This window comes from Falco peregrinus, chromosome 19 (genome assembly GCF_023634155.1).
Source record: "Falco peregrinus isolate bFalPer1 chromosome 19, bFalPer1.pri, whole genome shotgun sequence".
Classification (NCBI taxonomy): Eukaryota; Metazoa; Chordata; class Aves; order Falconiformes; family Falconidae; genus Falco; species Falco peregrinus.
This window is the reverse complement of record NC_073740.1, coordinates 5264521-5290418: the sequence shown is the minus strand read 5'-3', so window position 1 is coordinate 5290418 and position 25898 is coordinate 5264521. Positions and strand designations below refer to the sequence as shown.

The 25898-nt window shown below is 54.2% G+C and overlaps 1 protein-coding gene and 1 long non-coding RNA gene across 4 annotated transcripts in view; one reads left to right on the top strand and one right to left on the bottom strand.

Annotated features, from left to right (window-relative positions):
* LOC114014077 (uncharacterized) overlaps nucleotides 1-24500 on the top strand; it is a 29609-nt gene extending 5109 nt beyond the window's left edge. Inside the window, exons 2-8 of one of the 3 annotated variants that reach the window (XR_008745021.1) lie at nucleotides 7197-7302; nucleotides 14075-14188; nucleotides 18958-19149; nucleotides 19342-19556; nucleotides 20342-20429; nucleotides 22987-23077; nucleotides 23589-24499. This is a non-coding gene — a long non-coding RNA (uncharacterized LOC114014077). Of the gene's footprint in view, nucleotides 1-6381; nucleotides 7303-14074; nucleotides 14189-18957; nucleotides 19150-19341; nucleotides 19557-20341; nucleotides 20430-22986; nucleotides 23123-23588 lie in introns of those variants that run through there. The other 2 variants (XR_008745020.1, XR_008745019.1) reach the window with 2 other exon arrangements.
* HJV (hemojuvelin BMP co-receptor) lies at nucleotides 1616-8608 on the bottom strand. The gene is made up of 4 exons (XM_005244280.3): nucleotides 8288-8608; nucleotides 6214-6375; nucleotides 4579-5081; nucleotides 1616-3765 (listed from the first exon to the last, which is right to left on the bottom strand). The coding sequence occupies exons 2-4, from the start codon at nucleotides 6305-6307 to the stop codon at nucleotides 3145-3147; spliced, it is 1218 nt and encodes a 405-aa protein (XP_005244337.3). The 5' UTR covers nucleotides 6308-6375; nucleotides 8288-8608; the 3' UTR covers nucleotides 1616-3144.
* Nucleotides 24501-25898: the final 1398 nt, after the last annotated feature.

The following is a 25898-nucleotide window of genomic DNA, read 5'->3' as shown; positions in this document are numbered from 1 at the left end:
TCTGATCCAGACTGGGAATTCCCTTGCTCTAACCACCCAGGTTGGGCATCTGGATGCAGAACAGCCCAAACTGGGCTCTTTGGAAAATGCTGGCCAGCGTCGCTGGTGTCTTTTTTAGCAGGTGACATATGCTAGGAAATTCGAGGGCTCGATCCAGAGTCTGCTGACGTCAATGGAAATACTCTTGTTGACATCAGTGGGGCTTGGATCCACGCCTGCGTTCCACTTCTTTATTTCAGACTGCAATCTGTCAGGGGTGGAAAGGTCTCTTTTCTACTTACAGACTTTATCACATCTTTGAAAGGTCTTCCTTCCTCTGCAGTCATTAAGTTGAGGATGCAGAGTACAGAACAATTGGGAGAACAGGCATAAACCCATTCAACGCTGCGCACGTTCCTTCAGCGGTGCTGGACCCTAGCCAGGCTGCAGCTCGGGTTTAAGCATCTGCATCGTGCGTGAGGGAGGTAGTGGCCTTGTGAGGTGCTGCGACTCCCCAAATACCTGCTCCGACCACTGTCAGAGCGTCAGACCTCCGTGAGCTGCTCAAGGTGGTCCAGCTCACCTTTTCCAGAGGGAGCTGGCCAAAGTTCTCTCTCCAAGGAGCATCTGGACAATGCCCTTAGTTACATGTTTTTTTATTAGGCAGTCCTGCGAGGAGCCAGGACTTGGACTTGATGGTCCTTACAGGTCGCTTCCAACTTGAAATATTCTGTGATTCTCTTGGGCTTTGGGGTTTGTCAGGTGGGTGATTGTGAAGGGTCTTGAATCCACCTTTCCCAGGCAGGCCCAGGAAACTCTGCTTTTCTTTTCAGTGGGAGCAAAGCCCTTGGAGCCCAATTCATTGCCCCCTTCCTGGGTGGGAAGTTCATGAACAGGTTGGGAAGAGTGAGTAAATAAGAGCTCTCTTGCAAAGCTCTGGGTCAGCGATCACCATGCTCCTCAGTCGGGAAGGAGCTATGAGACACGTGGTGGGCCAGGCCCTGCCATGCCCATGTGCCCAGGGCTTGTGCAGGATCACTTCCACCGCTGGTGGATCCTGGGGACTCTTCTGTCCCCTTTTTATGACATGGAGGTACAAAGAGGCTGGGTCTGGGGGGTGTGTGTGGCCTTGCTCACCTGCAAGGGTCATCAGCCAGTGAGATCCTTATCTCTCCATTAGGAGAGCCCTCCTTTCCCCATGGCATTCTTGTTGATTGGCTCCGTTGGCCAAAATCTAAAGGATAATTAGATTGTGCATCGTAAAATCCATCCCTGTGGCATGACCATGACGCTGTGTCTGGCAGCTGCGAAGCATCGCTGTGTGCTGTCCAAGAGCTGCTGTTTTGCACCCTGGCTACCTTTTATTATGGGATGAAGTCCGTCCCCTTTCTATGAGAAGCTCTGTCACTATCAACCCTGCAGCCTCAGGGATCCTGAGGATTTTATCCCTATGGGAAGTGGTGCTCCCATGGGAAGCGTAGCAGCAAGGCAGGCTGGCTTCCTCTCCCCATTCCGTGTATGTATATATAGACCGCAAAATGCTCTGGAGTAAAAGGAGCAGTGGGTGGAAGGCGAGATATTATTATCTTCACCTGCTGCTGCCGACCAAAGAAATAAAGAGACAGATGACAGGAAATGAGGACTTCAAAAATAGACACCTTTAATGTCAAAACCTTCAGGGATTAGCGAGAACACCATACAAGGAACAGAGAAACCCTCACTAGTCACCGTGTGCTTTGAGTGTGTGTTGAAGGAGGAAATATGCTGAGATACCTAAGAAACATTTCTGTATTTACTCTTTGTGCCCTCGGCAGAAGAACCAGAGGAGAAAATAATGCAAAATCGACTGACCAAAGAAACTGCAGATCTACTGAAACGTGAACGGTGAAACCCCCCTTTACAGCTTGACAGATCTTCTGTACCTGAATGATCTGCAATTCTCCTTCCCCCTGTGTCTGCCAGCTTAATTATCCGCCTCCACAAGGCTCTTCTTACGGCTCCGCAGGACAGGAATGGCAAAGTTTTTAATGTGAGCCCTCTTTATTAAAAAAAAAAAAAAAAAAAAAAAGTCCTTGCATATGGAAAATAATTCTTATCATATAGAACTCTAGCTGCTTTACTTAAAACCTCTTAAATATATTAAACATCTCATTTGGCCTCACCTCTGTATTTATATACATCTGCTAGTAGCTCCCTAGCTAGTAGCTACAGTCATATGGCTTTTTGCCAGCTCCGCGTCTTCATTACTAATTCGCTTTTGCAAGTGAAACCCTCAGGCTGGGTTGGATTTGAGCAGGGTTGTGACACTGACAGAGAAAGTTGGGCCCAAGGGAGAAGAATACCAAGGGGTATCTTTCCTTACTGAAACTCAACGCTGGTCCAAAGTCCAGAACTGGCTATACTGAGTCCTAGACAGGTGCCAAGACAACAAGGAAAAATAGCAACGGTAGCCTGAAATGTCAGAGACCAACGCTCTGCAGCTCCCAGCGCTGGAAATTAGCACATTACTAATCCAGAGAGAGAAGAATACAGGATGAAATGGTTGATTTCTAGCTCAAAAATCTCCACTTGGTCACAACGCTCTGATAACCAACTTATTGGCTTGCTCCCCTCTTGCATTGCTTTGGTAGCAGCTGGATCAAGGGGCCCCAAATCCACCAAACAACATTTTTTGACTGTTAAAAATTGGGATCTGGGCTTTGAGCCCATTATTTCTGAATCTGTAGGGCTCCTGAGTAAAAGTCAACTGTAGAAACACTGGAAGAAGGGTGTAAAGCAAGTTTATGGAAAGGCTTTGAGGGGCAGAGAGGTTTCCTAAATGTGTAGTATCTGTTTGTCTTTGATACAGCTGCAATGTGCTCATCTTTAGAAAACAGAAACACATCAGAATCCAACAGAAAAAAATGTGATCTGCCTTCAGGAGAGGAACCAGGTTCAACTGGTGTCATATGTGCGAGAACAGGTGGATGCAAACCAGTGTCTCACTATCTTTTGTCTCCAGCGCTCCCCTCTCCAGAGGTCTGGGTCTCTGGTTCCTCCTTGCCGCAGAGACACTTGATCCGAGGTGTAAGGCTTCTCTCTTGATCTGCAAGGCATGGGTCTGAGTCAGCAGCTCTCTCGGGTTACCCCTGTGGACTGTACTGTATATTGCAATGCCAGCGAGAGTTAAAAGTGCAACAAAACAGCCCAAAGGCCAGAGGTGAGGAGGAGGAGGAAGAAGGAAGAAGAGACGCACAGGCAGCCTGCCCCAGCCTGGAAGATGTGCAGTTTCTCAGCATTGGGAAGGAAGACCCTGGCGTCTTCTAGAGCTCCATGAGCCGCCATGGTGAAGTTGGCATCTCCTGAGGTTACCACATCAAAGACGCATGACTGGAAGTAGACGTCCTCCACAGGCAGCATCTCCTTGCAGAGTGCCCGGGCCGTCTCAGCTGCGAGGCGGCCACGGCAGCACTCGCTGCGGGAGATGCGCTGGCTGCGGGGGCAACCGCCCACACAGAGCTGCAGGTCTTGCTCCTCCGTGAAGGCACGTGCCACCTCCTCAGCTGCCCGGATGGAGAAGGAGAGCTGGCGGCCGGCCTGACGGACAGCGATGGTGGTGCCGATGTACTCCGCACGGATCTCCACGTGCCGCCCGGGGCTGCGCTCCTGGATGGCCAGGCTGCTGCCGCCCGGCCTCTCGCCCCCGTTCACCGAGCCATCCTCGAAAGCTGCCGGGAGGTTGTCTATCTCGGCCTGGTAAACCTTCTGGTCGATGCATTCCTTCATGTTCTTGAATATGATGGTGAGCTGCAGAGAGCAGATCAGAGGTGATTTGAATAGAGAGTGATTCAGATTTCTGCGCACGCGATTTTGGGGGACAGAAAACATTGGCTACCCCGAGTTTTTTTCTTCACAAGTTTTTCCCTTATTATTTTTTAAAGACCATTTCACATGATTCCACAGGTGTTCAGGAAAGAGTTGAGTCTCAATCCCTGGAAGCACTTAAAAGATGTGTAGACGTGGCGCTTAGGGACACGGTTTAGTGGTGGACTTGGCAGTGCTGGACTCGATCTTAAAGGTCTTTCCCAACTTAAATGATTCTGTGACACTATGATCTCGCTTGCTGGGCATGAGCATCGCGGCCATGTCCCCATCCCAGGTAACAGCTACCTACAGGAGGGCAAAGCTGATTGCACATGGCCACCTCACCGATGCATCCCCCTCTGCCCCAGACTGTCTCTCCCACATTGCTGCAGCCCTTTGGGGAAAGCAGCAATGTTTCCTTTTTTCCTTCCTTCATTTCCTTCTTTCTTTAATGCCATTTAAGCAACTGAAGACTGAGACGGAGCTAAGCCTGGGTCAATTGCATGTGGGTAACCCATGGACCACACTGTAACCCATCCCCAGCCTGCAAGGGGAGCATTGCAGGTCTCTCTGGTCCCCTCATGGACCTCCATCCCACTTGTTCCTGCAGACATTTGTTCCTGATCCTGTGTGGGTTTAGCCGAAGCTATTGCTGCCCTCCCCAGCCTTTTCAGGGAGCGTAAGGGGGTGCCCTAAGCTGTTGGTGCATCCCAGAGGTGTATGGGTTTGCCTCCAAGCCCTATGCACGAGCGTTACCTTGCTGGTGACCGTAGCGTTGGACCCCTTGGCCACCGGAGAGCTGGTTGCTTGCACAAACAAGTAGTCATTGTCCAAGAGGGGCCAGGAGCCCTCCACTCGGCAAGTGTGGAAGTCATCATGGAAAGTGCGGATGTGGGGGTCCCCAAAAGCCGCGCAGTGCTGGTAGCTGGGGGGCTGGCCGTGCTTGTAGAGAAAACTCTTCTCGTAGTTGCAGATATCGAGAGACTCAAAGCCCTGATGGTTGGGGGCTGGGGGCCGGGGCCGGGGGGGCGATGTGGGACCCTCCTTGGAGCAGTTGTTCTGGATCATGAGGTCCTCAATGCCGTGGACAGCGGAGTGGTAGGCCAGGTCGCCCCGGCACGTGCGAGCTGTCTTGCGGGTGCAGTGGGAGTAGGAGCGGAGGGCGTTGCAGTACGCCGCGTTCCGGTTGGAGCCACGCAGGTTGAGGGTGGCAGCCACGTACTCCGAGTTGCAACGCAGGATCTTGCACTGGGAAGAAACTGGGAGAGACGGAACGGCTCGGTACATCCCGGCAGAGCTGTAGGGGTGGGGAAGGGCAGCCCCTTCTCCTCCCACCGCCTCCACCACCTGACCCACTCGTGATCTCACGATGGAGACACGTTCTGGAAGCACTAATCTCTCTGTTTTAACAAACTCAGTGGCCAGTTGAAATGACCTGCTGCTTCTTACGTGTCTGGGGGGAACAAATCCAGGGTTGCCTGCTGCAGAAACGGGCTGGAGCCTGGCACAGAGGACAGCCTGGGGAAAGTCACGGGGCCAAAGGGGTGTCCTGAAGCAACTGGGATGTAAGATTGTACCTGGGGCATGAGCACGGCCGAGAGCCAGGGTAACAGTTGTGATTGTGGCCCTGGGCCGTGGCTCAGGCCGAGATTCTTCGCCCCAGGGCTTGCCAGGGGACAAACGGGAATTTCTGAGCTGGGAAACCCCTTCTTCCCATTCCAACCTTGCCAGGCCGTGCCATCACTCTGTCACAAGAGGCTTGACTGCACCAGTGACACCCAGCCCCGCAAACATGATTTCTCTGTGCTGTGGAAAGCAGTGCCATGTGCCACAGCTCCAGGAGAGCTAACGAGCTCGCCCCAGCAGGGATGATTTAGCTCATTAAGCAGAGGGGTTATAAGGGATAGCTGCCCTAGTAAGCTGGGCAAAGGGCTGGGGGATGAGTTTAGGTTTTGCAGGATGCAGGTTTTGGTCCTGCTCTGCATCTTGGGGGCAGGAAGGGATAGCGAGGGGCTGAGTGGTGGATAAAGCTGGTGCCTCTCACTGAAGACCTTGGAACTTTGACTCATCCCTGTGCTTATCTTGGGAGGGAACGTGCCCGCTGCAGGAGAGCAGTGGGATGCTCTCATGGTGGAGGCTGCCCTGAGAGGGGCAGGTGATGCTGGTGGGACGGCTGCCTGCCCTTCCCTTTGGCTGCAGTGGGCCGAGGGCTCCCTGCTACTGCCTGAGCCTTGTGGCTGTGGTGAGAGGAGGGGATCTTCTGTGTGCTCCATCACCTCCCAGGAGCCCTGCCATGGCTGTACCCTCCCTGTGCCCTGGGGCTGCAGCTCCCCATGGGTATTGTTGCCAGGGATGTGGCTCTGGCATGGCTCTGCCCATGCAGTTCCTTACCATGCCTGCAGAAGAGGAGGAAGAAGAGCGCTCGGAGGTAGAAGCCGGGGTTTTCCAGCTGCCCTGGGCTCTTACTGCGGGCAGGTTTCCCCATTCCAATCCATGCAGGGCCTGGGGGGTTGCTCACCCGCTGGCTTGTCTCGGCTTCATTCAGCAGGTCCCCTAGAAGCAAAGTGGAGGTGGGATCTGAGAGGTGCCAGCAGATGTGAGCTGCTGCCAGCATCCAGGCAGCTGCCAAATGTGGCCCTGCAGGGCTTGGCTGCACTGCTGCCTCTCGGGGGGAGGTGAGCTTTTGAGCAAAATCCCAGGCGTTTCGGGTTTTTTTTTCACTGTGCTCAACCACTACAGCTCTCATCCTCCGCCCTGAGGCAGCTGTGCTGTGTAGTTCAGTGTGTCAAAAAGTTAAAGCTTCCAGCTGCCCTTGGAGAGGATCAGCGAGCTCCAGGGGCTCGGAGAGATTTCGGAGCAGCCGATGAGTGCAGGGAGGACCAAAACCATCCGATGTGTCAGGCGCAGCCTGAGCTGCCTCTGGCCTGCTGCCACCCCTACCAAAACAAAGGTTTGGAGCACAACATCCAAGGGGACGGGAGCTGAAAAGCCAAATTAGAAGTGTGGGTGCCATGATAGCAATGCCTTTGGCTCCACCAAAACCCTGTGTCCAGGTTCCCTCAGTGCTGGGAATGGTGCTCTCAGTCCACCTTTTCGCTCTGGCTGTTCCCTGGGCATGGAGGGGCTCGAGGTGGCTGGAGAGGGAGTGCAAGAAGCTGCACCCATCCCCACAGTGGGCTGCAGTGGGAAGAGGTGCGGCCGCAAGAAAAATTAACTTCCCTTGTGCTTCATCTTGGCTGGGGATTTGAGTCCTTGGTGGCTTATTTTAACAGCCGGTTGTTAGTCACTTGTTAGTCAAATACCCTTTTGCTATTTGGTCCTTTTGAAACTGCTGTATGTGAAATTGTTAAATTATTTTTTTTCCTACCCCTTAGATCGTGTGGGATGCCGGTTGCCAGAAGCTAATGTTCATGGTGATGTGCCTGTGCCTGGTACCCTGGGCAGCCTGAGGAGCTGCTATTACTGACACCGCGATTGCTAGTAAGTGTAAGCCACAACTGAGGTGGGGAGGGGGGAGAAGAGATGCAATTCTCATTTTGTTTTCAAAAAGGAAGAAATCACAGTCCAACCCGCTCTGTCTAGCACCTTTCAGCTTCCTTTGCCGTGGCTGCAGCCGTCAAACAACCACCGTTAGTTGTGTTGGCTGGCACGGTGACGTCGCCGAGTGCTGGCGGCCCCTCTTGTTCCTCTGCCAGCTGGATTAATGGCTAACTGGGCAGATGTCTGGAGCGAAAACATGCTTCAACCCTGCTGGCGATGCTCTGGCTGCCAGCTGCTCTTGGCAGTGAGGACAAGCTGAGCCGACCACATGGAAAGGGGGAAAGGGGTCTCTGTAGCCCTGGGGCACAGGGACATGAGACCCTGTACTGGGAATTGGGAATTAGGCTTGTGTTGGATGCGTGCTGGTGAGAGAGGTACAAGCAGACTGACTGCGTGCTCTGATCCTCCCCCAGTGCCCAGCACTTGCTCTGTCACATCCCACCCTACCTGGTTTGACCCTGTCTGACCAGACTGAGCATCTTTCTTGGAGCTCACAGGAGCTAGTGACCTCTCGGCGCTACCCCCAGATCCCCTGGAGGTGGTGACGCGCAGGGGACCTGTCCCGGGCACAACGCTTAGCACATAAACAGCCAGTTACTGTGTTGCAGAGAAGCGTGGCTCCAGCTAGGGGCAAGGAGAGGCCCTGCCGTGAGTCCTGCAGGCAGCAGGGTTTCCTTTGGGATGTCCTGACCCCGGTGGTGTTAGGAGAAAGGCAGTAGCAGCAGTTAAGAGATGCTCTGCAAGCCCAAGGTGATGCCACCTGTGAGGGGAGATGGATGGTGGCAGGGTGGCAAGGGGTGCTTGGGCACCCCAGCCCTCCCTCTGTTTGGGTCCACCAGACCCTGGAACACCCCTGGGTGCCAGTGCCGATGTCCTGCTCCTTGAAGCCTTGTCCTTGCCCTTGGTTTGCCACAGCCCCACTCACCTGCATCGGCCTTCTCCGGAGACGAGCTGGCTCCCAGTGCGGGGAGCACCTTCCCTGGTGGACACGGGTTGGCTTGTCCTTGTCACCCAGCTCTACCCCAAGTGACAGCCAGAGTGATCCATGGGACAACAGCCAGGAAAATGCTAGTCTCAGTCTTGGGCGCTTCCATGGCCTCACAGCCGGATAAAATCCAGGGTGCTGGTGTGGAAAGCCTGGCTGGGGACGCAGGGAGCAGACCCTGCTGCAGGGCACTGCGGTCCCTGCTCTTCCTCCCCAGCTACCTTTGCTCCGTCCTCTTCCCCCCGCAGGTCAGAGGATGGGTGTTGAAATAGATCCACCTAAATTTAGACAGGCTAAAACCCAGCCAAGAACAGCAAGCGTAGCGGGCAGAGGGAGACAGTGTGTGACAGCCGGGGTGGGTGGGGGTGGGCAGAGGAGCCTGAAGAGGTGGTGGGAGCCCCCAGACCTGCCTGGGTGATGGTACTTTGTGGTGTGGGGTCATGTCAGTCATGGGGTGCAGCACAGGCTGGGGGAGCTGGCTTCCTTGGAGCTAACTCTTGGTACTGGGTGTTAGTCCTTCCTTGGGTGGCACTGCAGTCTCCCCACCTGCACCCCTGTGGAGTAAGTCCCTCTGGAAAGGCACTGTGCTTTTCCCTGTGGGATGTATCCCTCCAGGGAGCACCCTCTCAGCCGTGTCTTGTGTAGGTTCCCTTCCTGGGGCAGAGCCGAGTCCTGAACACAAACATGGCACGGGCCAAAGGTGGCCGGTGTCCCCAGGGGTCGATGAACGCTGGGTTGAGCCAGCTGGGTTCCCAAAAGTCCACCTGCAAGGACTTGGGAGCAGAGAGCAGCTGCACAACCCCCTTGTCGTGGTTTAACCCCATCCAGCAGCTAAGTGGAAGAGGAGAAATGGTGGGGAAATGCCCGTGCTGGGCTTTTCCAGGGGTGGCCTGTCCATTTAGGATCCGTGGCCATTACGGCTGGAGGGCAGGGATTGAAAGTAGGTCCCTCAGTGCCCCAGCACCCACAGGCCCCTTTGGGAACCCATTCAGAAACGCATCCTGCCTCCTAAACCAAATTCCTAGTGTTTTCCAGGTCTTGCTCCTCACGGCAGGGAGCAAAGCCTCACAGACCTGCAGCGCCCTCAATGCATTTGTGCCGGGAGCCTCGTGCCAACCTGAGCCTGGGAGAGCAGACAGAGCTTAACCGACCCCCCCACAGGTACCACCGCGCCCCTCTGGGGGGAAGATCTTTGTCCCCTACTCCTCACACAGGGAATTGGGGAGAAAAGGAGGGATCGTGGCTGCTTATTGCAGAACAAGCTTAAATCTACAGCCAGGCTCCTGTTTTAAGTGTAACGGTACATCTTCCTTGGGGGCAATGGGTAGAGGAAAGGAAAACAAAGAATAAATACCAGCTTGGGTTCAAATCCCAGCTGGGATTTACATCGACAGCCACCAGAGGAGGAAGGTTTTAGATGCCCATTTCTTTTTTCTTTTTTTTTTTTCTTGCTCCCGGGGTGCATGGAGGCTTTAACAGCTCTTTTGCCTGCCCAATATTTATGCTCTGGGTCTCCGTTACCTGGTAACAAGGGATAACCAGGGAGTGGAAAAAATCTTGTTTAAAAAATAAGACCATATCCTAGTGTAGCCTCCCATGTCCTGGCCATGCCTCGGGTGCCTGGTATCCTTCCCATCGGCTGCCGTAGGCTTCCCCGCAGCGAGCCCCTGGCGCGAGGAGGCTCAGACACCCACCGAGGGAATCGGTTACACACGGGGCGGGAGCAGGGGCAGGCAGGTGGGAATTCTTCTGGAACAGCAGACGGTACCATCTGGGCTCGGCGAGAGCGGAGGCCTCCTGGCATCCCACCCACCCGCTTCGTTTGGACAAACAAGGGGAAACTTTGAACGGAGAAACCCAACCAGGATATCCAGGTTGCTGCAGCCCAGAGGCCGCGTTGTAGGGCCCTCCTCACAGCCCTGGGACTCAGCGTTGTGGGTGCACCTCCCTGGCAACATGCTGGATCCTGGCCATGCCGTGAAATGGAGCCATTGATACAGCTTTAACACTGGCAGTGCGCAGCAGCTCTCCGAGCTGGGGGCTGCAGGCATATGTTGGGCTGAGGAGGCTGGGAATTTCTCCCGAGCTGGCAGAGTCACGGTAACAAGACAAAAGCATCTGTGATCAAACTGCTTCCGAAAGCCAACTCCCCCCCTCCTTCCCACCAGCAAAATCAGCTGGAGGTTTAGGAGGCACAAAGCACCAGATCCCACCAGCTGGGGCACCAAATCCTGGCACCGAGGGGGCTGTGGAGCAGCTGGCCTCACCCAGAACCTCCGGCCCAAAAAGATGAGGTTTTCCCAAGCCCTGCCATGCCCCGGCAGCAGGGAGAGACCCGAATTGTGGCAGCTGTGTAGTCTTTGGTGCAAAGCAGGTAACGTGCAGCTCTGCCTGTGAGTGTTGCCCCTGTGGATTGTCATCTGGAGCAATGTCATCCTTCCAAAGGCTGAGGCGGTGCGGTCCTGGCTTGGCTCTAGCACCATCACTAATGCAATGAGTCTGGCGGGGGTTTTGGTTTAACCCTGGTGCTTTAGAGATTTAATTTGCTCAGGGAGACCAGCCCCAGCTTGGCGCTGAGCTGGCACCAGCTGTGTCCGCAAACCCACTGCTACCAGGAGCCCTGGTCTGAGCGCAGGTGCGTTTGCACCCAAAGTGGCTTGTGTGGATGGGGAGACTCGGCAAAACTGATCTAAAGAGGCATCAGGTCTCCAAGGAGCTCGTCTGCTTTCATCAGAGCTGGGGACACAAGCAAACCCTTCTGCCACCCACCAGCATTGCTCTGAGCTCAGCTCAGTTAAGCCTTCATCAGGGAGAGCTCTGCACACCTTTCCCGAGCATCCCTGGGCGAGTGGGATCAGCCAGCCTCTTGAGGTTGGAGCCACGCTGTGAATGTTGTCCCACACTCCCTGGACCACCGCATGGCAGCCAGCATCCCCCAGGAGCTGCAGGGAGAGCTGAGCCGCAGGGCTGGGATCCAAGTTGGAAGAGGGGCCTGGGGAAGGCAGGATTTGCTGGAGAACTGAAAGAGAGGATCTCTCTTCTCCCCAGGTACAGACACAGCAGCGGACGGGCCATTTGCACAGCGCCTGCTCAAATCCAAAGCATCCACCCTTCTTGCCACGCCATGGTTGGCATAAATCCCCCATCCATCCCACCCCAGACCTCTGCCAAGGATCCCAGTGCTCCACTTACCCCAGCAATTGCCGCTTGGATGGGCCACCAATTGCCCCGAGACCCTCCGGACGTGAATCCTGGCCCCTGGCACGGGTTTGGCTCCGGGCAGGAGTGATGAGGGAATCACGGCTGTTAACGCCGCGGGCTCAGTGTGGAGGGAGCAGAAAACAGCTGAACTTTACGACAGCCTGATCCGTCACTGTGAGCTGGAGGAGAGGGGGCTAAGTCGATGCTTTAAAAATAGCCAGCAGTATTTTTGATCCCGAAAGCTGGATTCCAATGGGGAGGGGAAGGGAAAAGGGAAGGAGAGCCGAAGGCTTCCCAACTGCGTGCTTCAAAATCTGTGGGCAGAGGAAACTGTGTGCAAGATGGACATGAGGTCCCGGTTGGACCACTCAGAGCTGCTGATCTGGGGGGTTTCTCCAGGCTCTGGGAAAGACAAGCAGGCTGGGAATATGAAGCATTGCTGGAGATTTAAGGCAGGCTGCTCTTTCAGCGGCACCTGCCGCCTCAAGCACGGGAGCACCCGGCTGGGCACCTTCCCCTGCCACAGCAGGGCTGGGAGCAAAGGGCCCGTGCCTGCAGGCAGCTGTTCTCCTGGCTCTGCAAGGAGGGAGAGGGAAAACCCAATGAAGATGCAAGTCTGGAGTTAAGTTAAACTCTTCCTCCACGTTTCTCCAGCCCGGAGCTTTCCCTGTCCCTTGCTTGGGGAGCTCAGGAGGTCCCGGAGAAGGACAGATGCTGGGAGGACCGGAATTCTCAGCGCTCTGTCTGGGGAGTGATCTTGAGAAGGTCAGGGAAGAACCAGGGAGCTGCATCCTTCAGCCGCCTTGCTGGAAGGTGCGACCCAGGTCCCTTGGCCATCTCCAGCCACAGGATGGCACATCCACGAGGGGCTGGCATCCCTTGGCTGCCTCTGGAGGAAGACCACCCATCCTGCTCCCCTGCCCTTGCTTGGACACTGCTCAGAGACACTCCCAAGATGCTGATGTGTGGATAAATCACCAGCCCCAAGCACCTGCTCCGGGGCTGGGCAGCTGCAGGGCAGGGAAGCGCCGGCCGCAGTGGGGCTAAAAAAAGATGGGAGCAGATGGGGCTGGATGCAGCCACTGCTTTGGAAGGGGACCAGGATGTGTCCCCAGCCCCATTCGGTCTCCCCTGAATGCCGGACCCTGGGCGTGATGGTGGCAGTGCCCCGTGCATACAGCTGGGATGCTGAGGGCCACCAGCCAGCTCGGGCAGCCTCCTCTGTGCCTCAGTTTCCCGGTCATTTAAGATGCAGAGTCCTGGTGTCCACATAGCGTGGTGGGAGAGGAAGGTCTGGGCCCTGCATGGTTCGGGCGTCACTGGGTGCGTGCGGACCTTCGGGACACGGGTGCGAGTGCACCCTCAGCTCCACCGGGTGCAGGATGCGGCCAGGGGCCTGGAGCTGGCCGGGGGACTTTGGGGACACGGTACCACGAGGTGGCAGCAGCACTTCGCGAGTGGCAGTGGGGCTGCCAGCCGGCCCGCCAGCGGCCACCCCTGCCTGCCCCTGTCCCCTTCCCCTGTCCCCTTCCCCTGCCTGCTCCGCAGCCCACCTGCCAGAAAGGAGGGGAGGAAAGGCAGCGCGGGGGCTGCAGGAGGGAGGGGTCCCACCTCGGCATCGCAGCAGCCTGGGAACCGGTGGGTTTGATGTCCAAAAGGGCACTGGAGGACCCTCGGTTTCCTCTCTGCCTCAGTTTCCCCACTCCTGCTTTCACATCGCACGTGGGGTCCCCAAGACCGAGCTTGCTCCATCACACTGCAGCTCATCTAACGGGAAGACCAAGAGCAAGGGACTTGGAAAAACCAGCCCCAGGCATCCCTGGGAGAGTGTCCCACACTCCCCAAACCCTGGGGCACCCACGCTGCTCCAGCATCTCCCAAATTCTGTCCCCAGCTCTGAGCTGGTGCCCAGTTTGGCCTCCCCTTAGAGCCGTGCGGCGGTGGCTGATGGAGAGGCTTTGGCTGGGCACAAATGGATTAGCAAGGAGCTGGGGAATCGCTTCTGTGTTTGCTGCCGTATGGAATGACACCCTTTCCCAGGAGCCCCCCAGCCCGTCTCCAGACCTCCCAAATGCTCTGGCGAGGGATTTTAAATCACCTTCCTTTAGCAGAGGTCTGGGGGAGAAGAGATGGCTGGAGCAAGGGGGACCTTCAGGGAATGTTTTTTCCTTGCTCCCGAGCAAAAGAAGGAAATGAACTCCCAGCTGAGCTCCTGCCAGTGCCAGCTCAGCCCAAGAATACCTGGAAATGGTTGGGTTTGAAAGGGGAAAACAAAATGGTCTGCAATTTATGGGCTTGTTTAGGCAGGGAAATAGAGAAATATCCCCCCCAGCACGTGGGGGATCGGCAACCACAGTAAATCAGCCAGAGACTTGTCAAATTTGGTGTAATTGGGTAGCAGTGACATGGGATTCAGGGAGGCTTCCTCTCCAAGAAGGGGTTGGGGGGTTTGGCTGGGAAAGGAGGAAGAAATTGGGGAGTTCACAGTGACCCCACTGACCTGTTGAACTTCACTTTGCAAACCAGGTTCCTGCCAAGGCGACCGAAACCCTCAGCCAGGCTCCGGGCAGGAGCGATCCGGCAGGGCTGCCTCGCCAGGGGATGCTCCCGCAGCCATCGCCACCTCTTCTCCCCTCCCAGGTAACGTGGGGACCACAGCAAAGCCCACGGGGGGAGAAAACATGTCCCCACATGCATGTGTGGTTTGTGTGGTCCTTATGTGGCGTGACCTTTCCTCACCGTGCTGCTGCCTCCATGATCACACAGAAATAACTGTAGGAAAGCATCCGTGTTTCAGAAACGCCCAGCGTGAGCCATGTGTGAAACGCCTGGCTCGCTGGCGTGTGTAAGCGTGGGCATGGCGTGTGTAAGCGTGGGCATGGCGTGTTTGGTGGGCTTGCGTGGAGACAGGCGTGCACAGAGAGGTGCCACGTTGCGGTGCCTGCTGTGTGCGGCAGCAGAGGAGCAGGAGGGCACGCGTGGGCTTGCAGACGCTGGCGGTGCGGGCCTTGCTCCTGCCAGACCCTTGGCATGTGGGTTTAACCTCACGGCTGGCGCTGCTGTCCATCACCCACCCTGTGGCACCCATCACCCAGCCATTCCGGAGGGGGAGTTATCCCAACCAAAGTCCTCGACGTTTCTGTTCTGCATTAGCAGATTAAACCCCCACATCTAAACGGAAAATCTCTCAGGGTTCAACCTACTTCACCCTGCAGGGCTTTGCAATTTGCCCCAAAATCGGGCAGAGTGTCTCGAGTGGCTTCCTTGGGGCTCACCAGCAGCAAGCAGGGCTCCGAATCCAGCCCGCAGCACTGAAAGGCATGAATCCCCAGAGATTAGAGGGTTGGGTTTTGGTTTGGGGTTGGTTTAGTGGGGTTTTTTTGCCTTTCCACAATGCCATTCAGGGCCTGGAAAGGCTGTCCCTGTCCCCTCGACCCAGTGCAGCTCTCCGGCACGGCTATGCAAATCCGTCAGTGCTTTTAGAGGCAGCGCTAGGACTCGGATGAGCAGGAGCTCCCGGGGGTAAGGCAGTGCTGGGGACTTGCAGGGCTGTTTTAAGTGAGGCAAAATGAGGGAGGGATGGTTAATTGATTCCTGTGATTAAGCAAGAGTTTGTCGGTGCGAAGGTCTTGGTTTTACTCTCCTCGGTTTTTGCAGTCTGGAGTTATTTATTTTTAAACAGTGATTGAGGAGGGGAAAGTTTCTGTCTGAATATTTCCAGTGAGAAAGTTGTAATCTTCAGCTGATGCTTAGCCTGGGGAGGGAAACAAGCGTGTCCAGCCATGTGGAAATGAAAAGCTTCAGATGCTGTTGCGTTAGCTGGCAGGCGAAACCGTGCCGCTCCAGAGGGAGAGGCAGAGCACGGCTGCTTTGCTTTGCTGGGGGAAATCCTAACAGGATCCCACCAGGAGCCATCCCACCTCAAGCAACAAATTTGGTGCTGGTGGCAAATTGCGGTGCCGGCTGGCAGTGGGAAGTGGCCGTAGCATCTTTGTGCTTGCCATGACTTCCCAGCTGCCTGGCAAACTTTTCATCCATTCCCCCAGTGGAAATTCTCACCCTCAGTTTTCTGTGTTCTTTTATTTTTCCATTTGAAAATGAAGAGGAGGGAAATTGTGGTGATTTATTGTTTTGGTGAAAGCATCCTTGCTGGTTTTCCGGGCACAGGGGTGGGGGGGAGCATTCCCAAGTGAGGATGTGTTTCCTTTGTACTTCCATAAGGCAGGACAGCAAGGGGTTAATATGGAAATATCGGATAGAGGTGGTGGGTCCCTCAGGATCCACTCTGATGGACCTTGGGCTGGTTGGTTTATTTTTAATTTAATAGACTTGTCAATCAGCGCCCACTTGCTGGCCTGCCAACCCACCGCGGCTCACTTTGGCCAAGGCTGGAGTATCAGCTGGCAGGCAGCAAAATCCACCTCAGTCCAGAAATAATAACAAATTATTAATAATAATAATAGAGATGTAATAATAAGTGCAAGTGGGGAAGAGGTGGGGAGAGCATGACAACCCCTTGATTTGTATCTGTTGGTTGTCTTCTCATGCCTAGTGTTTTGTGTGGCTTTTCCCAACCAGAGGAAAAAAAGGAATAGTGGTTTAAGGGATGTTTGAGTCAGCTCTTGAGAGGCTGGAGGAGGCTGTGTTGATCCCCCCACAAAGGAAAACAAGTGAGAGAGAGAAAAAAAAAAAGCCATGTGGCTCTTTGTGAAAGGAATTAAAATGGGTCCCAAAGGCTGTGAGCACTGGGATAGAAACAGGCGCTGGTGGGAACGGGAGCCCTAGGAAAGAGGACTCAAAAAGAGAGCTGCGGACACAAAAGCGTCAGGCTGGGGAAGGGAGATGCACTGGGGTGCTGCAGCCAGAGCTGGGTGCAGGCAGGGACTGGGTGGCAGCAGCCTGAGTCACCCCCACCGCCGCTGGTGCTCCGCGAGATGCCCTGACGTGCTCCCCGGGATGTCAGGGCACGGGGCTGGGATGCAGCTCCCAGCCAGAGGATGCTGGGCGGTGCGGGATGCTGTAGGACAAACCCTATCCAAACCTCCTCCGTGCCTGGTGCCGGCTGGCCCTTCCTGCGCGTCTTTTCACCTGGGTCTTTGCTAGTTTGGAGGAGGAATTAAAAATATTCAAGAAAAACCTGGCAAAGCTGTTACGATGGGAAAAAGGCCTGGGAGCTGTCTTTAGGGTGCTTTAGTTTTTGCCTCTGAGACACTCTAGGCAAATCCCAAAGGTGACCCTGCGGCGGTGCAGGGAAGCGGGACCCCCTTGAGTCCCAGGGGGTTCATCCGCTGGGATGCGGCTCAGCGCACCCTGGGGGGTCCCCAGATACCTGGCGGCACCGAACCTGGGGCAAACCCGCCGCTGTCGAAGGTGCCACCCCAGTTTTACACTGCTCAGCTAAGGTCTTTGCCTAGCGTTATCCCTCTGCCTTTTGCAAGTGAGAATAAAATGGTAAAAAAGCAAAAAGGGGGGGGACAACCCTGCGCCCACGAGTGCTTCGCCGCCGTGCCCGACGTTTGCTGCAGCAGGTTGGGAAACCGGTGTGGAAAGCATCTTCCTGTTGCATCGCTGCTTTATTTTCCCATTCCCCTGTTGCCAGTCTTGAGGTTAGACCCTGCTGGCTTTTCATTTTTACTGTGGGGGGGAATAAATTAATCAAATAAATTAAATTTTATAGAGCTCTATAGTGTCCTTAGCCGTGCTGAAGGCTTTCCGACTGCGTTTCAACCAGATTTGCTGTGCAACGACTGCTCTGAGCCAAGTTATCTCGTGAAAGAAACACTCCCAAATAGGTTGCGTTGGATTTGAATTAATCATCTCCTTGGTTTTGTCTTTGTGAGAGATTTTTAATGCAATCAGGTCTTCCAGAAAATGGACGATAAGAAAGCGTGGTAAATATATTGTCTGATGACCACAAAACAAATGCTGTCAGGGAAATGGATTGAAGGCTTGAAAAATGGGATTTCAGAAGGAAATATCGAACTGGCATCAAAACCAGCGCTGTTTTCACCGAGCGAGGGAAGCAAGTCTTGCTTAGGACTGCCCGGGGGCAGAGACGTGCCCCAACCCCCTGAAAAGTTTGGGTTTGGGCTGACTTTGCTGGCTGGAGTTTTTGCCACTGAAAATACTTGGGAAAACCCCTTCAAAACTGATAAAAAGAATTGAGTCCCAACGCACCGTGAAGAGACACAAAAGGGTGGGGTTTTTGGGGTGGACATGAATGTATCTTCATTCCCCCCCAAAATGTATTGCAAAATATGTTCAGTGTCCTCTGACACTACCACATGCATTTTTAATTCTTCTGATTTTGGTCTTTTGGCTGTTTTTCCCAGGAAAGGACACATCTCCCCTGGGGAATCTTGTTCCTTTGCTTTCCTCTGTCTCCCCCTCGGCAGGTCCTTGCTCCCTCAGCTTCAAATATTTTATTTTATTTTATTTTATTTTATTTGCAAAAAGCCCTTTTTTTGTGTCGCCTTCTCGGGGACCTGAATTAAAATCGGTGTTTGGCAAATGGGGCAGTGGGATTGAATGTTCAATGGCTACAGCACTGCTCGTAGGGGTGAGGCAAAACCTGTGGGCATAGAAGACCCTTATTCCACAGATATCATAGCAAAAAATACTGACTTCAGATGTTCTTTATACTGATTATATCTGGAAGCTTTCTGGGTTTTTTTTAACTAAATTTATTTGTAGCAATACTGATCCATTGCTTGTGTAGGGTCTGGGGGAGTTTAAGCAGCAATTGTAAAAGCCTCTAAAATCTTAAGAAATTATTAAAGCCTCAGCTGTTTACTGGAGGGGAAAATAAATACATTTTTAAAGATACCTGAAAATTTGGTAAGCACGTTCCTGTAAGGAAAAACACCTTGTCTGCTTGGTGAGTGTGTTGGATCCACTAAATCTGCCTCCATCCCCTTTCTATCCCCGCTCCCGCGGGTGGAGGAGACCCGGCAGCAGGTTGTGGAGGGTGAATTTGTGCCGGATTTGAGCCAGATAAGAGACCCAAGCACCACGGAGGGGCTTGCCCCAGACCTGTGCCCATTCTGGGCTGGCCGAAGTCTCTTTTTTTTTTTAAGGGTTTTATCCTTGCGCTGCACTGATTTGCACCCTGTGTGGCCATTCACGTCGCCTGTGAAGCCAATTGCCGTGGGTTTTACGCGGCTGCTTGTTCCTCAGGTGGCAATGAGTGCACACAGCGTGGATAGTCCTAAAGCGCAATTTCAATACAAAGCTTTCAGCTTCGTTAAAGACATGCTAAATACCCCTGGGCACACAAGGACCTGCCAGGCACTGGAGAATAGAGCTGGTTTGTTATGGAGGGCATTATCCAACCTCAATTGCCTTTATTTTTTTTAAATCCTACTTAATAGTATTAATCTGCAAGTGTCTTTTCTGTTCTTTTCCGAGAGAGCCGCGCAGGCGTGCCGGGCTGGAGAACTCGTTGCTTTTTTCCTTCAAAGGACAGGCACGATTGCCTCAATATTTGCAGAAAATGCTGTTGACTATTGCAAAGGGAAAAGTTAAAGGCTGGGAGCGGTGCAGGGAGCTGACAGCGAGCGGGGAACACGCAGCCTGCGCAACTTCGGCTGCCGCTAGACATGGTGAGCTATAAAGCCATAAACCCATAAACTTTATGAGCGCTACGGCATCCCTGTGTTTGGGGGGAAAAAACTAACAGAAAAAGTCCAAGTCAACCCTCCCTTTATTTTTTTTTAGAAATAAGTTTGGAAGCTAAAAGCGATGAGGGGTAATTTAATTTCTTTTTTTTAATCATTATTATTTTTATTTAAAAGGCATCCCTGTGCCTACTTAATCAACATTTGCTTTCGGCTTGTGCTGGACCAGCAACACTGAGGAAAAATAAATTCCTTGGGATAAAAGCAGCTCTCCACCGCGGTGTTAGAAGCACAAAGGTGTCAGCAGCATGACATAGATGAGATTTGTTTAACACTCCTCTGAGCCTTTTAAACCACAAATTAATGAACTTGAGACCGACGCAATATTGACGGTAATCTTTCCTTTTTAATTTGCTTACTTGTTCATTCATTTTCCTGCTCAGTGCTTGCTGGGTCTGACAAGGGCTCCCACTCTGTGTCGGCTCAAAGGGGAAAGGTTACAGTCCAGCAAGGTGGGCTTGAAATAATTTCTTACCAACACATCGTTTTGCTGGGGAAAATGTGTCAGCATCGGCAGGCTCTCACGGGGAGAGCAGGGAAGGGAGCTGCTGGTTTTGGGGGCTTTTCCAGGGGGAAAAAAAAAAGGACTCATTTCCATTGCTGGGGAGGATTATTTGATTTAATTCCTTTTTCCCCTTCTTCCTGCTTTTGTGCTTAGAAAAGTAAGGGTAAAGCAGTGGTCCTACAGCTCGGTGGCTATTTAGGGTGATGTGCGACCTCCAGATAAATACCTATATATTCTTTTTGTCTGTTGTTATCTCGAAATAACTGGTAAGAGCCATGACTTAAAGCTGGTGGCATCCTCTAACAGCCCGCTCTAAGCCACCGCTCCTCTTTATAAATTCATAGTCTGTCCCTCCAAGCCCGAAGAAGTGATGTATTCCTCTCCTTATTTTATAGAAATTTTATAGATTTCCTATAATCAACTTCTCTGGCTTTTGCTAAAGGTTACTTTTTGATTTTTAAACAGAAGGAGGAGATGGATTTAGCCCTCCTGGATTTAAATAAAAGGTGTCAGGGCTTTTGGGGCACAAAACAGGAGAATGAAAAGGCATGTTTGCAGCTGCAATTATCTAAATTACCAGAATTATCTGAATTATCCTTACATCTCCCACAGGACAAGATACCTGGCTAGAAAGACTGAGCTGGGACCACCAAAATAGCTTGGAGAGGGAAGAGAAAACCCAGCCGATGGGAGAAACAGGGTAAGGATTCAGCAATGGAGAACAGGGATGTTCTCAATAGCTGTTTTAATGACACTTCGGGGATTGGTACCCAACAGGCATTCAGGGATGGAGTTATTTCTCCTTCTCCTGGATCCTGGCCGTGCATCTGTGCAGAGGAAGGTCTCAGCCTCTCCCAGCTGAAATGTCGGTGCTGGGGATGCATCTGGGAGCCGCCGCGGGACAATATTCCCAAAACACATCTTAAAATCCCTATTTCTCCCCATCCATATTGAGTTTTACCACCCCCAGCCTCCTCCTTCAGATATTACCGCTATTAATTATCCCATGTGTGAAAACTTTTTAGGACCTTCCTCATCCTCATAGCAAGATTTGCAGTTTGCTTTGCACAGGCAGGGCTGGAGCCTTCACTGGCAAAGCAAAATAGGAAATTTCTTGCTTTGTAATCAAATCCCCACTTTTTAATATAAATAAGTAACTGCCCTGGAGAGCTGAGCAAATTTGCAGCATGAGATTTTTATGGAGGAAACGTGTCTTAGAGGGAGTAAAAGTTGTATTTTATGGTGCAGAGAAGGCAGGCTGGGTTTGCAGAAGAGACTGCAGAGATGCCGATCAGACCCGCAATGGGTTTTGGTGGAAAACAGCCACTGCTGTAACTTTTCCTAATGCATCAGCCACGCTCTCACCCTGATGTCGGCAGCAGCGGTACACTCCCATCCTGCGTCTGCCTGGGGCTGAAGCTTCCCCTTTTCTTTTTTTGGGGTACGAGCTGCTGGGAGCAGTGGGATTTCTCCCCAAAGGGGAGAGCAAGTTAAGAGCTGGAAAACAGGCAGGAAGGTTTCTGGCTGGAGAGAGGAATGCTCAAAGAAATCAACCCCTGTATCCATCCTGCTCTAACAGGACCCCAGAAAAATCTGGGGGTTAAAACCCTCCCTCTGAATCATGGGGAGGCTGCAGCTCCAGCCAGGATCCCGGCTCCTGGGGCTGCGCTGGATTTTCTGCATGATTTTTAGAAAATTACAGGGATTTAGCCCACGGATGGAGCAGGGGAAACTGAGGCATGGTGTGAAGCGGCAGCACCCTCAGCACCTAGTACAAAGCCCATCTACCAGAGCAGACCACCTCCAGGTGGGGACACCCAAGGACACGGGGGTACACAAGGTCATGGCCTTGATGCCTTCAGAGCGCCCCAAACCAGCCCCATCACCCCAGGGTGGTCTCCATTGACCCCTGAGCCCCCCAGCCCTGCTCGGCCCCACCAAAGCGGCCCCATGGTGGGGACAAGCCGGTCATGGCACCCCGGGAGGTGGAGGGGAGCCCCCACACAGCCGCCGCGAGGCCACGCCGTGTGAATTAACCAACTTTGTTTTCCACCAAGGCTTTTCCCTTAATAGCCATCCCCCTCCCCCTCGCTTTTGCCGGCGTTTGAGGAGAAGTGAGGCGTGAGAGATCCTTTGGAATAATGAGGTGTAATTAGCCCTGGCAGCTCTTATCTTCCACACCCCCCCTCTTCAATTAGATTGAAATAAAAAAAAAAAAAAAAAAAGGCCAGAAAGGAGGAGGGGGGGAGTGGATAAAAAGGGAAGAAAAAGAAGGTAGGGAGACGAGAAAAAGTTGGATGTGTTGTCCAGTTCTACCCTTCTGGGCCGGGTCCTGGTCCCTGTGGATGGGGGACGCTGGCTCTGTCCTGCTTTGTGTGGCTGCTGCCGGGATGGGGAGGTTTTCTCCATGCCTCAGTTTCCCCTGGCTCTGCCGGAGACGGCCAGCTGCCATTGCTGGCTTGGCAGGGTACCAAACCCAACCCCAGCGGTGGGGCAAGAGGCATCGTTAGGGGTGTTGTGGATGAAACCAGACCCTTAAGCCCGAGCATCCTGCTGGCGCAGGCCAGGCAGCCCTGGGGTGGGATGGGACCCTCTTTTCCCCACAGGACACCAGTTTCTAACCCCAACTTCGATTTTTATCTGCCGCATCAGGTTGCCAGTCCACAAGGGAGGTGGGAAAAGCCACCGTGAAAAGGACCTGGGTGTAGCTGGGCCAGTTTTGGGCCGCTTCATCCCTCCTGCCTCATCTCCACATCCCTCCCATCCCCAACACCTCCTGGCCTCTGCCGCTGCCCGTCCATCCTGCTCCTGCCCCGCTGCCATTCCTGCTCAGCCCTTGATCTTTCGTACCCGTGACCCTGATCTTCAGGCTGACAGGCTGATGGATGGGCAGCGCCCCGGTGATTTACGACATCCTTTAATATTTGGCAAAGCGGCCGAAAGCCCTGGGCAGGCGACGGAGCTGGGTGGGGGGGGAGACGTCCAGGAGGTTTGTCAACCTTTGAGGCGGGGAGGGAGGAAAGTGCCCTGTCTGTCCGCAGTGATTTATACACAATCGTCGTGATTAAATTGGCCTTAGCTAATGATAACTAACTAGTCAGGGGCTGACCTTTCTCTGACAATGGAAGGGGGCCGGGAGCCACGCTGCTGCGGGGTGTCTAATGGGGATGTTTCTTCAGCCAAGACACCACTTTTTTTTTACTTTTTTTTTTTAAAATATCATTCTCTTTTTCCCTTCGAAATGGTTTCCCGGCCAGCTCTGTGTACAGAAGGTGCAGGATGCTGCATCTCCCCCCAGGCCCCGCCGCACATCGCCTCTCCAGGCTCGAACCACTGGAGCACGGCCAGGTACCACAGCAGGACCCGGTGCCAGGACCGGGAGGGCTGGAGCAAGTGGGTCTGATGGTTTTTATCTGGGGACGACTTGAAACATGCTCCCAGGGGGAAATCTCGCCCATAGCCAAGCTGAATGGGGTCCTGGGGAGCTGCACAGATGCCCTCAAGCCAGAAATGTCCTGGTTTTCCAGGGATGTCATGTTCTCTATCCATCCCTCCTTCCCCAGATCCCTCCCTCTCTCACTTCTCCTCCATCTCTTTCACCGTCATTCCAATCTCTGCCCCATGCTGTGGAGGGGAACAGCCCGGGGTCTCCCTGCCAAGTCACGATGTGGGTATTTGAAATGAGAAAAGATGGGGGTTTCTGTCTGAAAACACTTTTTGCCTCCTCTGCTTGCCCTAAATAAACTCCACAACTGTTGACACGAAGCCCCTGACCGCCTCCAGGCTGAGGTTTCACCGCTCAGCCCAGATTTTTCCCGTCAGGGCTCTACACAGGTTTAATTCTTAGGTTCTGTTTCAGACTTGTGTTGGTGTCACCGCATCCAAAGCTTTCCTCAGCTGGGAAGGACGCTGCTGGCTCACCGCGACCCAGAGAGGCACCAGAGAGAAGCGCCGACGGCCAGAATTAAGGGTAAAAGGGAGTAAAATCCCCCAGGGACAGGGATGGACATCTCAGTGCGTGCCGCTTCGGCCGTGCCCCCAGCCGCTTTTGCCCTCCCTGCCCCAACGTCTTGACATGCAGAGAAAAGCCGGGCTGAAGGGACGATTTCACGGAGATTAACCTCGCGCGCTGCGCTGGGGCTGCTGCTGCCCTCGACACCGGGTCCCCCGTGTATCAAAGGCGGATTACAGATATATTAGCCCCACCACCGGTTTTATTAGCAGTGGTTTATCATGTGGAGGCGGGATGGCCAAGGGCAGGGGACGAGGGAGCCTGGTCACCCTCTGAGAACCCGCAGCGTCACCAGAGAAGTTTTAATTGAATATTTGGGAGGGGACCCAGGCTGGGGTCTGCGCTTGCTGCTTGGCCCCGGTACAGCCCACGTCCCCAAGATTTGTGGTGCTGATGGGCAATGCCAGCAGTGCCCACGGTGAGGGAGAGGGGAAGCCTTCGGCCTCACCGCAGGGAAGGCTGCCCCTCTGTGCCACCCCAAGCTGGGTTAGAGAGATTTGATTCAAAACAAACTCTCTTTTGGGAGGCGCTCGGATGGCTCCTGCAGGGGGTGAAGATGCTGGTTGTGTCCTGACCGGGCGCGTCCCTCCCCATCCTGCACAAAATCTCCCCAAGGCTGGAGGAATTGGCCTCCTCAGCCCCAAATCCCAAGCATCCTGGTGCGGCACTGGGGTACCCAGCCTCAGGCAGATGCTGGGATGCCTGGCATCGATGCGTCGAGGCACGTCGGTGCTGGCAGGGTGGGGGGGGTTGAGCCTGAAAGAGGTTAAAATGGGGCGAAGTGGGGGGGGGGGGAAGAGAAACCTCCCGAACGAACAAACGGGGCGTTTTAATGACGTTCCATTAAAGCTCCCTTTGGGGCTGGCGCGGCCGCCATGTGCTCCACATTCTCATGGTAATTATGAGACATCTGTATAGAGGCTCTTTTCTCATCAAAGATGGCTCTCTTCAAAGACACTCCTGGGAAACCCTTCACCTCTGACCTGGGGGGTCACTGCCTGAACACTGGCTCTATAGTGCGCGTTACTGTAAAGCCCAGTATCCTTTTTCCTCCCCGAACCTGCCCAGGTCCTGGCTTTTCAGGCAAGATTCGTTGAGCTGAGAGGGTTGTGAGGGGGCCACCAATTTGAGACTGGTGCCGGTCGTGGGTGCCGTTGTTGCCGCCGCCTGTGCTGACCCCGGCTGTGGGCGCGGGAGGGAGATCAAAGCGGGAGGAAAAGGGATTTAATGAGAGGGGATGGGGCTGAGGGTTTCCCGTCGCTATGCTGGGGAAGGGGGACCCCTCCGCCACCCACGTCCCGTGTCACCCATTGCTGGGGCAAAACCCACCTTGCTCGCTGTCCGGTGCGTCCCACCCTGCTAGCACCAGGTCCCAGGGAGTGATTTTTGGTGATTGCCACTAAAACCCACTACCCTCGGTGCTGTGGAGGGGACTGGGGGTGCCTGAGTCCCCACCTCAGCCATGAAACTTGGGCACTTCATGGTGGTGAGGACACTTGATGTCCCCACGTCCCCTGGGGACAGAAACCGCCTTCTCCCATGGGGATGATTCAGGCACAGCCAATGTCACCGTCCCATCCACGGCACCGATGTCCCCCGCAGTGTCCCACCTCCCCAGCTGGGGGACAGTGGCCTCAGGCTGGAGGGGACAGATGCCTGGCGGGTCCCTCGGTGCCGGCGTGGGTGGCTCTGGCACGCCGGCACGGCACCGGCGAATGCTCCCCATGGCCCTTTCCAATAAGCGGCAAATGATTCTTCGTCCTGTCACTCCCCGGCAGCAATAAACCTTAATCACAATGAAGTCATTTGATTTCCACGTCCTGTAATCGCGCGGTGATTTGGCATTAATTAACGAGCGCTTACGGGAAGGGCCGGCTGCCGGCGTTAGCGCTGTGCTTTTCCAGAAGATGGATTACCACCGGCGTCGTACCAGTGCCGGGGGACATGCCGTCCTGCGCCGGGAGCGGGGTCCTGAGGGGCCACCGAGCCTAACGAAGTGCCTGGCTGATGAGGGGGGGGACATGGGTGCTGTGGGACCTCTTGTTTTCACTCCCACCCCACTTTCCGCCCCCCTCCCGCCGTACTGGTCTTCTTGGCAGTGCTGGTGGGGAAACTGAGGCGGGGGGGCCGGGGCGCTTTGGGGCCGGGGGTGCTGGA